This window comes from Amphibalanus amphitrite, unplaced genomic scaffold (assembly GCF_019059575.1).
Source record: "Amphibalanus amphitrite isolate SeventyFive unplaced genomic scaffold, NRLGWU_Aamphi_draft 000096F_arrow, whole genome shotgun sequence".
In the NCBI taxonomy this organism is placed as follows: Eukaryota; Metazoa; Arthropoda; class Thecostraca; order Balanomorpha; family Balanidae; genus Amphibalanus; species Amphibalanus amphitrite.
This window is the reverse complement of record NW_024881591.1, coordinates 1,051,212-1,065,154: the sequence shown is the minus strand read 5'-3', so window position 1 is coordinate 1,065,154 and position 13,943 is coordinate 1,051,212. Positions and strand designations below refer to the sequence as shown.

The 13,943-nt window shown below is 52.7% G+C and overlaps 1 protein-coding gene across 1 annotated transcript in view; it reads right to left on the bottom strand.

The window, feature by feature from the left end:
- Window positions 1-13,943, bottom strand: part of LOC122380301 (arginine-glutamic acid dipeptide repeats protein-like) — an 89,420-nt gene that overhangs the window by 16,967 nt on the left and 58,510 nt on the right. Inside the window, exon 2 of the mRNA XM_043363350.1 lies at window positions 11,197-11,267. Within this exon, the coding sequence (XP_043219285.1) occupies window positions 11,197-11,267 (71 nt within the window). The remainder of the gene's footprint in view (window positions 1-11,196; window positions 11,268-13,943) is intronic.

Sequence of the window (13,943 nt, the reverse complement as noted above, 5' to 3'; positions counted from 1 at the left end):
GCCCGCCGACGGAAATAAAACTCGCCGAACGCACCCTCATATCACGCGTAATGGCCGCCGGATCGCTGCCTGTCGCCGTAATCGAGGACCCGCGCCGTAACTGAGCCGTCACGCACCGCGGAACTCTGTGTGTGCATCGTTAATGACGCCTTTATTCGCACCTATGGACTCTCGAACGCACCGTGCTGGGATTCGAGAGCGAACTGACCAGGGACTGAACTGTCCGGGGTGGGTCAGTTTGACCGTGAGGGTGAACCAGAAGGTGCAATACGTGGCTGACGTGTTCAGCATTGGAAAAGACTGTTATATTCAGTATGCAACAGCAATCACGGCTAGTCGTATCCGTGTAATGGCCAAATAAATTATGTATTATTAATGTGAATATAAAGAGTGACTAGCATGAAATTACCTATAACAGGAAACGTTTCTATTATTACCTCGTAAGCTATTGCGACGGCTGACAGTTATGTGCGTATTCCATCCCATCCCCGTCTCAAAACATCAATGCTTTGGGAATCTTTTCTTGTTTCTCTAGCCGTGCCGTTCCGATTTAAGTGCTTTAGCGTCAATCTGCGAGCTGGCAGGGGCGGCACCAGATGCTGGAGCCGAGGGGTATCTCGGCCGGCCCCGAGGCGGACCCTACTGTTCGCCTGTATTGATCGCAATACTGCAGCCAGCCCTGCGCCGCCCTTGACACGGGCGTGAGGGCTCAGAAAGTAGACAGCGCGGGCGACTAGGGAGAGCTAGTGGCACTGAAACAGATGAGGCGAGTGTGGGCCAAATGAGTTAGAGATCGAGCCGGCATAGGGAGCAGAGGAGCTGGGCTGGATTCGGAACGATTATGCAGGCAGGAAAACTTAAACATGTGTTCCTGCAGCGAGTGAAAAGAAGGCGAGAGTGGACCACGAATAATCAATGCCTTATGTTGTCTTGCCTCTCAGAAAATTACCAGCTTATGTGAGCATCTATGTGCAATGAATTTATTGTCGCACCGATGCCTTTGATTATGTGTAGATGCATTGGACGAGCATATTTATTGAGCAAGTATAACTGACCAGTTGGAACTAGTTTGTAGGTAGTATACGTACGTATGGATTAAAAAAGCATTAGGTATGCATAATTAAGCGATATAAGATATATAATTTCGCTTAATTATAGGTAGTTGGTTTTTATACCTTCGTATACCTACTACCTGCTCAACAAATTTTGATTATAAGTCCCGCCCATCGGTCCTCAGATGGGCTGCATTGGACTCAATTCGAGCGGATCTTACAGCGCTGGTTATCTCCCCAAAGCAGCGCTGTTCTGGCTTGAGGTACGATTTAATTAGACCCACCTCGCTCGCACAGCTCGTACTAGTCCATTATCCGCCGGTTATCACTATTATCACCGTTATCTCGCTGATGATGCCGCGGATCAGGGACCGGTTTAATCTGCTTCCCCCGCGCAGAAACTGCCAACTGTCTGGTGGCATTTAATGCGACTGCTAAACCCCAACCGGAGAAAAGTTCAAAAGCAACTGAGGCCAACTGGTCACGCCATTCGGTCACTGCGGTGTTTGAGATGACAGAACTGCGCTTCCCATCACGGTCTTACGACCTCGATTTGACGACAAGGTCCATCGAGGCCGACGGGTTCACTGGGGTCGAAACCAACGACCGTTGCGGCGCTGAGGACCGAATGAACTCTCCCAGTATAGCCGCCATTGCAGCACAGCCTTCAATAGGGCAAAACAAACCGTTCTAGCCGAGACGTTTGCGGCTAAGTATATGAGCTAAATGACATCTTGAGAACATCCACAAAGTTAATCTGTCGAGGAGTTTAACGACATGGAGTGGCTACCAGATGATAACTGCGCTCGCCGCTCGATAAGGCGCACGGCTGGACCGAGTTTATTAAAGCAGCACATCTGCATCATTCATCTTCATTATTGCTCAGTTTGTATACGCGATAGCGCCAATTAGGACAGGCAGCAAAACATCCAGCCGACAAGTTTCTTATGTAGACATTCCAGCCTTTTAATTCCAAGAAGGTAGCACGTGATATGAAACTATGCAGTAGGCTTTCAAATTATATTGTTAAATATTCGCTCCATTGAATGTATGATAGATGATCGGCCACCAGTCCCGGCGGCGGCGCCTGGGCGGTAAGATAAGGCGGTCGTGCAGTTGCGGCAGCCGTGTCGAAGTTCCGCCTCCTCTGCAGTACTCGTGACAGCCGCGGGCAGCTGGCGACCCCACCTCCGGGAGATGTGAGCACCGCCCTCTGGAGAGAGTGGGGGAGGAGAGGGGAGAGGGGCGGGGAGAGAGGAGGGCAAAGGGAAGAGAGGGAGGGAGAAAAGGATGGCTGAGCAGGTTCTTTTCTGGAAGAGATGTGAAGAGGCGGAAGGTGGATAAGGAAAGGATCGACGGTAAAGTGATAAGTAAAGTGTGAGAAAAGAGTGTGTGTGTGTGTGAGAGAGAGAGAGAGAGAGAGAGAGAGAGAGAGAGAGAGAGAGAGAGAGAGAGAGAGAGAGAGAGAGAGAGAGAGAGAGAGAGAGAGAGAGGGTGAAGAGAATCGATGGCGATAGCGACGGATCAAGGAGGCCCAGGAGGACGTTTATAGCGACATTCCTTGTCATCCTACATCCGCCAGAGCTCCCACTCAGTACCGGTACCACTGCCGTCTTCACCGTACCGTGTCGGCCTGAGTCGACACGGTCAATGAGTCGCTAAAACGCCTGACAGCCAGTACCCAGCGCCCGACAAACTGGGCCGTGTCTGTACGCTGCCAGAATACCGAGGAAGGTGTGATTTATATCGCTCCCGGCTCCGAGTGACTTCACTGAGAGCGTGGATGGTGTTATGCTACACCGGCCGCGGCAAACGGCTCCGATCGTGACTGCCCCAGGTGGCCGGTTAATGGTGCCTTTATCGGATAATGGGCGAGCCCTCGGCCAGCTCCATCAGGTAATGGGCGAACACTGGTTTGGCTGCCGGCCGATGCCGCGATCACCACGGGCTGGTATCCAGCTGGGGGTGAGGATGCAGCTGCTGTCGAGGGGGATGCACTGGAGTGAGAGTGTTGGAAGAGGTTGGACGAGCTAGTTGGGCCATTTCGGGAGTTGCGTATGGGGACCACCGACCCGCGCTGTGGTGGTTGGGATTGATGCGCTCGGGTGTCGGAGAAAAGGTAGGCAATACAAACGTTAAGCCGGTTGTTGCAGCAAAAGAGCAGGAACTGATGTGCACTTCACAGCGAACGCTCGCAATGGGTGCAGTGTGGACTTCCTCCTTGCAGTCAGACGTTGATGAGCTTCAGCAGCTCATGCACCCTGCTAACGGCCTGTGACTGTGGTCTGTGGTAGGCGAGCGTGTGCTGTGCAAATGCCATCCTCCCACCTAACAAGGTCGAGATAATTATCACTGCAGCGAAAATGAGCTCGCTAGTTGCGTTACAAGAGCCGACAACAAACTACTAAACGACCGGCGGTCGTAATGCCGAGATAGCCGGCTAACACGAGAGCCTCGTACCCCTCGTACCGCTGCCGCTGCTGCCACCTAGTGAGCTGTCGCTGAACTAGAGTCTCCAGCGATCGTCAGTAGAGAAGTCAAAGAGCCAATGATTCCCGTTGTGGGAATGCATCACAGACCGTGGAAAAGGTGGTTAAATCACTTAAATCTAAGCACGTTCAATGGGTCACAGTCGCCAGATAAAGGTAGTTTAAAAGTTCATCACGAGGTCGAAGAGTACTGAAAGACAAATAAATAAAAAACAGTCGTGGTTTGGAAAAGCAATTTGTGAAAACATCTCCTATACCAAGTTTCGTTCCCGAGCTCGTTCCTGGCCCAAATACGCTGTATAAAGGTCACGAAAGCAGGCCGTGCCAAGTGGCTCTTGTTTTCCGCACTTTTCCACCCAATACCGGAGACGGCGCGGCGGCGGGCGGCCGGACAGCCGGCGAACAAAGGCACCGGTCGGCCGGTCGGTGCTCCGGGCCAGCCGTGGGACGCGCCGCCACAGCGCCGGTAAAAAACAAACGCCTCCAGCCGAGGAATGACTGATGAAGGACCGGATAATGCGGCCCAAACTACCGGGCCGACGCGCAAAGAACAGCCGCCGCACAAACGCTATTGAAATGGACGTAAATGGGTGTGACTTAGTCCGATTTCAGGGCTAAGCAATGGTATGGGCAATGTGCATTGGGCATTGAACAGTGAGCAATTTAGGTCAAATAATCATCACTTATTGATAGTCGCTACTAGCGACTGAATGATCACTTTGTGGGATCGCTATGTATGATTAGTCCTGTAAATAGTCAAGGACAGGTTCATTTATGATCCATTATTCGTGGCAGACGCGAGGGTCGCATTACGTTATGCCGCTAATGCCAGGGTAAATGCATTTTTGTTGCATGCATAGACCGTAGACGTAACCTTAGAGAATGTTTGTCGAACTGATTCAGTGCAATACAACAATTTCCGTTTCACTAGATACGAGTATCATGTCAAGGGCCTTGTTGACCTATTCACAAAGAAAATCCTTATCACACATCGCGCAGAACAATCAAACGTTTGCTTTGTGACAGATATAACGTAGCAGTGGTGGCGGAAGTGTTAGTCTCTCAGAGGTGAACTACGATGTTTGAAATAAGAATACGATATAAATCTAACTGCGTCCATCCACAGTGGCACACTGATACAATAGATTCGAAACGCTATTAAGGATCATGGAGCAAGACCTATTCGCCTGAATGTTAACTTTGGATGGGTTATCTGTTTGAACGACACATACGAGCTAATCACCAAACAAATGGCTATCCGATTCATGCTTCCCTAGATAAGCCTTTACGAGCTGCTAGGCTGCAATGGAACTAAGTTATTGAGGCCCTCCGAGCCATTCTACCGATCATTACGTCTAATAGCTGAACGTCTGACACTGCTGCGAGAGCTGACACCTTCACTCGAATGCAGTAAATTAACCTGGACAGTTAGCACTCATTGGGTATTCTGAAACCGAGCTCGTCCACCTCGAGAGTACCTATCTGTAACCCAACCCGACCCGCTCTTATCCCGCTCTGTTGAATGCCGTAATATGGCGCAGTTGCAGAGATTCTTACATGAAAGTCTCAGCAATGCCACCCACAACAGCGTTGAGCCCACAATGCATGTCAAAACAGCGTATTATCACTCATATCACGTCAGTTTTGTAACTGCATACTTCAGTGACGCCACTTCCCGGAAAAACACTGACTGCTTGACTGCGTATACCTTCTTCTGAGAATGCCTTCTGAGAGCGGTGTGCCGATAGAACACGGCAGGAAAAGCAGGCGAGCCAGTCAGGTTCGTTCGACATACAGTGGAAACGGCTGGATGACCGTTCATCCACATATTATTTCGTCACGTCTGAGAGCGACGACACAGTATCGGTGATGAAATGCGAACTTATTGCGAGTCGCGCTGCGTTCTACACAGCGTTGTTTTCAGTGATCCAACAAAACAAGTGACGTAATCTATCTTTCGTGGTATGTCCGAGATATGGCAAAGTGCAATCTTCACAGCGCGATAAGAACGTAAGACTAGAAAGTGTTCAGGTTATGCATTACACGCCATTCAATCAGGCACGCATAAATAGAGCCGAGGCCGTTCTACTTGCAATTTATAATATCGAGTGCTGAAGGCGTATGACTAAATCAAATCCATCATACGAGCATGTGATGCTCTGACATATAATTACGCCTCATGCCGACAAGGTATGATGATAGGTTTGATACTATATTCTGGCAGCCACCCGATATTCGATAATCGTTCTATTTAACGATACCGACAGCTGCCATACGAGCATTAGCCAGCTGTCGGACTAACGCACACTGAATACGAATCGTACTGAGCATAGAGAGCGGTCAGACATTCACAAACTCACACCTCCTCGCCGACAGAGGCGCATCCAGGTAACGCATGTGAGGGGGAAATGACAGAACGGACACTAAACGCTAGTGTGTGTGTGTGGGGGGGGGGGGGGGGACAGAACAGACGCTGGGCACGATTTTGACGCAGAAAATTCTGCACTGACATTTGGGAGCCAAACCCTCAGGTGGCCCTCAGGTTTATCATTTACAGATTTTGGTACGTTTTCCAGACAGTTGTGAGGTTAAGTCGATGGCGTTATGATTAGGAGACAGCAGTGGCAGTTTTAACTCAGGTCAGAGGAACAGCAGCGGCGGCGATCGCCCGGCGCACCACTACCATCGGCGGCCCCGTATCGTCGCTCATTAGTTCCGGGCTCGGGTACTCCCATTAGGGCATCACAGCTGCGCCGGCTAATGGATGCGATCAGCGTGCCGTGCGGCAGCTGTGAATCCTTCAGGTGTGGTGTATCCTGCATTTGGATACAACACGTGTGATGTACCGACTCATGGCAGTACATTCCTCTTTGTAGTCTGCAGTGACCGTCCTGATTTAATGCGGACAGTTTGAAGATTGGAAATCCGGGCAAATGCGGATTACGTTTGGGGATATTAAATCCTGACCTATCGTATAATCACTAACCAGCTTATAAGTAATAGCGATAGAGCTTAAACTGTGAACGGCTAATGGAATCTAATTAATGTTTCTGCAACCCATAAGATTAAATATAAATGCTTTTTGACATAGCTTCATATCCGCACTCACTGACATTCTGTTACTGCCCCCTAGCCACGTCTCATTATGTCCCTCTCGTTTCACCCCATCTGTCGACCCCGCCGCTCTGTGTCACACTGGGTCCCGTCGACCGGTGACCGGCCTGCCCAGGTCGATAGCCGGGCGACCGGCCAGCATGTGAGCAGTACGGGACTCAACTAACCAACGACCGTCACATAAAGACCTCAGTCACAATGATATGTGGGTCGTGCACAATGGGCGGAATAACTGTGAAGTGAATGTGAAGGTTATGTGTGAATAGCATCAAAACGATGAGTGGTGTAGTTTGCTATTGTTCCGGAGATTCTCGACTGGTTCTGAAGAGAGACCCTAACCGGCAATTCTGCGGAATCGGATGATGCGCGCTGCTGTGAAGGCTGAGGAGTTGGGATCGATAAATTATGAGCCGAGGTTACCGCCGGTCCTGGCAGCGCTCATGTTTATAAATGAGACACTCCTTGTCGCAACAGCGGCAATAACACGGAGACCGAGATCAATCAGCGCGACCGGAGGCGGGCCCGCCTGCAAATGAAATGAGACAGCGCCACGGGCCCAGCGGCCGGCTAAACACGCCCGATTTACACTGCAACGGGGGCAGACGGCAACCGGCTCAGCCCAGCCTCAGTGCCAGGGGAGACAGTGTGATATTCTGAGCACACGCTTCAGACGGGGTAAGGTGACATTTATGATAAAAGCGAACAGCAACGTGATCTCCAGTATCGATGATGGCTCATAAAAACACCAAGTGGGCGAGATGTCACAACAGAGCGAATGTTAGCGCTGTACAACTGCACACTGAATTCAAATCAGCATAATGCATTCAGCACCACTCTATAGAACGAGTTTGAACGTCTATCCATCACCGCGGCAATGTGCAGTTGTCGGCTCCGACGTCTGTTACACGCTGCAAAGTAGCACCACGTCGTGCCGTGCCAGCCTGTTGTTGGTTTGTACCAATGGCACCAATATGCATTATACACCAGTCAGTGTCGTTAGGAGTTATTCCCCGCCACTCCATGCCCTTCTGTCACCCACCGCTCCAGGTGATGATAACCCCACGTGTCCGCACGGGCTCGGCGTGCCACGGGTTGGCGGATTGGCACGTGGAGCTCGCTCTCCCTCGCTGGGCGGCACGGTGTCGAGGTGTTTGCCGTCCACCGAGGGTGGCTCAGGGACCACCCGCTGTATCAGCCATCCCTCCCCCTTCCTCCACCCCTACTCCCCTCCCTTCCCGTCCCTCGGGTTTGGGGTTTGTGGGGGAGGGAAACCGGATGGTGGACCGCGGAGAATCCGGCACTAATCAACCCGCCGGGTAAACGTAACAGCAGATACTTGGCTGTGCTATCCACAAGTTCCAGCAAAAGGGAAGCAGCGTTCCATGGTATGTCGAGAAAGTCTGGAATGAGATCTGATGACCTCATTGAAAACATGCCTTTGTTAACAGTTCGTATGCTGTCGTTGGTTGTTCTTTTTCCACGTTACTGATTCAGCGGAAGAAGGCTGTGATAACAGTGGGGCCTCTATCAGATACCTAACCACGTCTCTGCTGACCGGTCGTCCCACGATCATTACGAACAAAACCGAGACGACAGCCACAAATTCCCGCCTCCCTCCCTCCCCCTCCCCTCTCCGATGTCACGGTCCGGCGCCGGGGACGAGAGCCGCCGACCGCAGCGCCCCTGGCGGCGGCCTCACACAACTCTGGGACCGGAGCGGAGCGGGCGGCTGGGCCACGTTCCGGAGGTAAACAGGCTCGACACCGACCGCCGCCCCCGGCGCGCCGTCGACACGCGGGGCGATCGACGACCGACGATGCGGGCCGCACGTGTGCGTCGGAGTCGACGGCCGACGGCGGGGGAGGGACACGGACACCGCCGGATGGGAGTGTGGGCTGCCAATGGGCGCGTGTGCAAGACGGCAATGAAGTAAAAAAGAGACAGAGGAAACAGAGTTGTCATTTCGTAAGTGAAGACATTTATATGAATTCGCTATGGCACACATTCGGCGATTCATTGGTGCAGCCAATGATAAGTTGACGCTGCATTACACACCGTGAAATGCAGCATCCGTTATGTCGCCTCGCTCCCAGAGACCGCAGCGCCGCGTGAAAGGCGTGAAAACTAATGTGACGCTCACGTGCATATGGAGTGCTGGAACTAAAACCGCAAAATGCACATCACGTTAAGATACATCGACGTCATCAATTAAAGCAGCAGTAGTGTCTTACAAGTTGCAAATAGCGCTGAGGGTATTAACCCCATCAGTTTTGTCGCTAGAAACGTTTAACGGTTGTGTAGGCTAAAACCGACCGTCTTGGTGGGGTTTCTGTTTTAATGTCGACCCGCCGTTCCAACTCCACTGCTCTCCGTTGGAGAGTCTTCGCCAAAGAGCAGTTAGGTACTTCGCTGCCACTCTGTCCTCCGCGCTCTCCTTCCGGCTTCCACCCTATCGGTTTTCCGACGGGAACTGACTGCCTGACGCCGTCAGCCTATATATCGCAGAGTGGAAGCGGGTGACCAAATACAAATACTGCAAGAAAAGGAAATGGAGTGGAATCGTCCGGACAAATCAGGATGAAAATAAGCGAAATTGGTGACTAAATCGGATGAAAACAATTAATGTGGTCTGGAGGAAACGAAGGATATTTATTAGGCGTCGCCGTTATACGTTCTACAGCGTATTTACATATGTCGACATAAAATCGCATCAATTCTTCGCATCATTGCAATGATGATGCACATGTTCATGGGAGTGAAAAAGTGGTAAGATAGCAGCGTAGATACGTTTTCCTTATCTCTTTGGGAATTACATTTTTCAGCATGGGAGTGTGGGCTGCCAATGGGCGCGTGTGCAAGACGGCAATGAAGTAAAAAGCACACGTCCGGGACGTCACAATAACACCCATAACTAAACCCGGTAATGGCACGCACGTACTGACTATTTTATACGTTTTTTTTATTTCAGGCGTAACCTAATACGCGTGCAAAAGACCTGCTAATCTCTAAAAAATCACAGGAATATGATGAGCATTGTGATGCAAACAAATATCCTAACAAACACTATTATCTCATCAAATAATGCTTCATCCCAGTAACCGTAACTAACAATCGAATGAGCTCCGCTCAGCCTCCGCTAAAACATCCCATCTTCTTTTGATCAGTTTCTGAAAGAGAGGCAATTATTTGATCGATTTGCTCCCGGGGTTTGGCCGGCGGCGGCGGCCTGTCACAGGCAGTGTTCGATAACACGGCTCGAGTCATTCAATTCGGTCGCCATGACGACGAGCTCACGCTATATTCGTTTGAGCAACGCTTGGCTGGCAGCTTTTCACCGGCACCATGATTGGTTCCGATTAGTTATCGGTCTTCACAAACATGCCCACTCTCTCCCCCCGGGCCGCCGTTCTGTTTGCCCCATTCCTCGCTCGCTGACGCTCCGCAGACACGTGACAGGCACCCCTCCCCTCCTCTCGCCTCCCCTCGCTAAGCGCTCCCTCCGGCGGTCCCCTTCCGCCGTTCAGTGGGACCCATCCCTCCGCTTCTCCCGGCCACGCCATCCAGCCTCTGTAAACGGGACCGGTTACGAGGAGGAAACGCAAAGTGCAGTGGCAGTTTCACAGCCGAATGGATGGAATGATTACAGAGAGAGGCAAGTATGGTGCACGGAAAGTTAGGAGGCCTTGAAAAGCCTTCATAATATATATTCGTTGTTGTCTTGAAAGCCTTCATAATAAAAAGACCTAGCAAAAAAAAAACGTCAAACAAAGCAAACATTATGCCTCTGCCGACAAAATAAAATAATCAAATTAGCCTGCTGTTGAACTGCTGTTGTTCCTTGACCTTTCCTTCCCTATGTTGAGCAGTGACATGTGTTAGGTCAGGTGTGGGCGTCCCATCAGTTCACCCCACTGCGGGTGACCTTTGGCCCGGCATCCTGCTGCTCCCAGGTCCCAGGCCAGCCACCAGACGTCACCACCGGCTGCGTGCCGCCGCACACCGCCGGCGGCTGATGACGCCGCCGCCGCCGGACCCCCCGGCTGCACGCGAGACCCGGCCCCCTCCCAACAGAGTCCCCGCGGACGACAAAAGGCCACCAGCGGCCGCAGGTGCAATACAGCAGTGAACTTTCAGCTGCCCGAGATTCATATCAAATAGCAAGTCATCCAATAGACTTTCCAACGAGCAGAGCCACTGGCACACTGCCTTGGTGCAGCCCTGCTTCTCATGAAGCGATCAGTCCCAGTGCCATTGAAAATAAACTCGGCGCCGCCTCTGAGCCAGGCGCGCAGGCCGGCCGGGTCCGGTCGGATCAGCGCGGTTAATCGACGCCCGGCTGGTGTTTTGACACGCCACACAACCACTCGGCGACCGATCGGACGGCCTCTCGACATCGAGCGGCCGGCACGGCACGACCGCCAGCTCGGCTTTCACCGCGGCCGCCGCCGATCACGATCCGCCACACGGCCCGGTACACGAGCGCTCCGGGTCCGGACTCACCCAGCTGAATCCTGAATCCCACAGATAAACTCAGGACTTACCCTTCTGAAGTCCTGGATCGTGCAGATAAAGTACGGCTGATCCTTCTGCTGGCTTTCGATGTAGACGGAATCTGAAACGGACAGAAAAGGGTAGGTTAGTTTGACATGAAAAACATGGGTCAAACGAGTTGGAAACACAGGTCAAAACGGTCGAATAACAGGTCGAATGGCGCGGGAACAGAGGTCCAGCGGGTCGAGAGGGCGGCCCTCCGGTCGAACTATGCTCCGCCCCTGTCGTGTGGGACAGATTGTCGGCATATAGGTCGACGAAGCGCGGCGCCGTCCCGGCTGGCAGCCGCCACACGTCAGGCTTTAATTAAAGCAGCTCTGCAGAGCGCCGCGCCGCCTCCGTGGCTAGCTATACGTCGCCGGGGCCGGCAGCGGTACAGCTCGGTACGTCGGTCCGAGTCGCCCGGCCGGCCGGCCCGCGGGCGGCGGGCGGCGGAGACGCGACGGCCGGCTTCCGTCGCTCCCAAGGTGAAACCTGGGAGAGGGCGCGGCTCACGCGTCCGTCGCTCGGACGCCGCGCAGATTGATGGTGACTCGAGCGATCGAGGTCGCACTGTCCTCTGTTTACCGAGGCCGGCTGACGCGACTACAGGCGCGAACCGTGTCGGCCGTAGCGACGCACGAGGCCCGGTGGCATCCACCAGCCACGGACGGACGGACGGCACTTCGCGTGAGCAGGACACCATCTGGGGAGAAACCGAGAGAGCGCGCGGCCGCCGTCCGTCACGCCGGGTCACACCGGGGCCGGTCAGAAAGTCACCTCCAGCAGAGGCGCGCCCGAGGGTCGTCCTATCAGTAATTGGTGACAGCCGCAGGTAATGCCTCCGGAGAGCGTCCAATGGTCGCCGATGGGCGCTGGCGCACATCGTCCTGCCTGTAACTCGCCGACGGAGCAGCCATTTCCTCGCCCCACGCCCGGGCCGATCGGCTGCGATCAATGCATTAGACACAATGACTGCAGTCTGTCCCGGCCCGGCTTCGGGTGCGGTTATTGAGCTGCCAGTGGCCATGCAAGTGTGACACTGGATGATGGCTGCACCAGGAGGAATTTGCGTCAATTAATGTCGCTGCCAGCTGATCGATAACGGCGACGACCGCTCCTTACCACACGTGGTGATAGAGGAAGAACTAGTTGTTTTCAGCCGAGCGGCTTTCAGGCGCGTTGTCAGATTTTGATGGCTAGATTTATTTGGAAACAATAGCTCATTTTTAATTACTTTAGGAGCGTTGTTTATGTTAATTAAGTGGACTTTATATTCAACAACGAACCTTTCAACAAGTTATTAGTTTCATCTCGATCGATCATACGACCATGGCCGAACAGCTCGAGAAAACAGCCAATCTTATGAGACTTAATGAGACTTAATGCTGCGAAAACACAGATGCTTGTGATCGGTACCCCAGCGATGCTTCGCAATTTGCCGCCTGTCACGCTGACTTTCTGCTCTACCACCATTACAGAGTCAGAAACTGTTAAAAATCTAGGAGTGACGATCGACCGTCATCTCAGCTTTGTGTCCCATGTAGACGGTGTGGCGCGGAAATGTACCGGGATGCTGACAGCGCTACTGCACGCTCGTCACGTTATACCGCGGTCAGCACTGAAGCCGATAGTTGAAGCCCTGGTTGTATCTGTGCTACGGTACTGTCTGTCGGTGTACGGCTCGTGTGGTGAGGTGCAGTTAGGACGGCTGCAAAAAGTTATAAACTTTTGTGCACGCGTTGTGTCCGGTCGGCGACGACGTGATAGCGTGGCGGCTGTCATCAAGCAGCTGAAGTGGTTGACTGCCAAGGATTTGGTAACATACCACACAGTGAGTGCTGTCGAGCGTATCTTTGTGTCGGAGCAGCCGGAGTACCTCAAAGGTACGCTGGGGCAGCGGGCTAGCCAGCGGCACCGGCACAACACTAGGCAGGCCAGCTACCTCACCCTCCCCTTCATTCGAACGGAGTCGGGAAGACGTAGATTGTGCTACCGAGGTGTGACTCGTATGAACGAACTTGGAGTAGAACCAGGGACATTGTCGTACCGGGCGAACATCCGAAAGGTGCTGCTGTCTAAGCAACAGACATGAGCAATAGCATGTATGGGTGCGTGTGTGAGAATTATGCGTGCTGCACACTGTTCCTCGTTTTGTATCACACTATCATGACGTGGACATGTGAAAAGCCTCACTATTGAGAGGACCTTGTCTGAATATATCTGTAATCTGTAATCTGTAATCTCCGCCCAGTCCCATCGATAATTATGAAGTGATAGCCGAATTCGGCTGCGGATGTCAGGCCCATCCATCTGGTGGTTTAACACAGCTCACATCTGTTTTGCGGCCGAGCATAACAGCTATATTTCATCGTGGACGGACGCCAGTGGCGCGGACAGAAGACGTCCCCATAAACTGGGAGGGCCGCTGGGCCACTGAGGCGCTGGTACGCTGGTCCGCTGGTCTGCTGGTCCGCTGTTCCGCTGGGCTACTGCCGTTCCACCGATAGATTCTGCTCGCCACGTTGGGACAGCACGGCCGGCTGCGACCGCGGTCCTGCCAGCTGCTACCCGGCTGCCCGCAGCCGCACTTTACGGCGAGCGAACATAAGTTTGGCAAGATGGCAAACAGTTGAGCCCAAATGAAAAGACAAGAAGATTCAGTTTCAAAACGATGCTGTTGAGCTTCCGAGCGAGGATGAAGGATAACAAGAGACGATCGGGCAGAGGGTGAACAGAGTGAGAAGAGAAAAGGAGC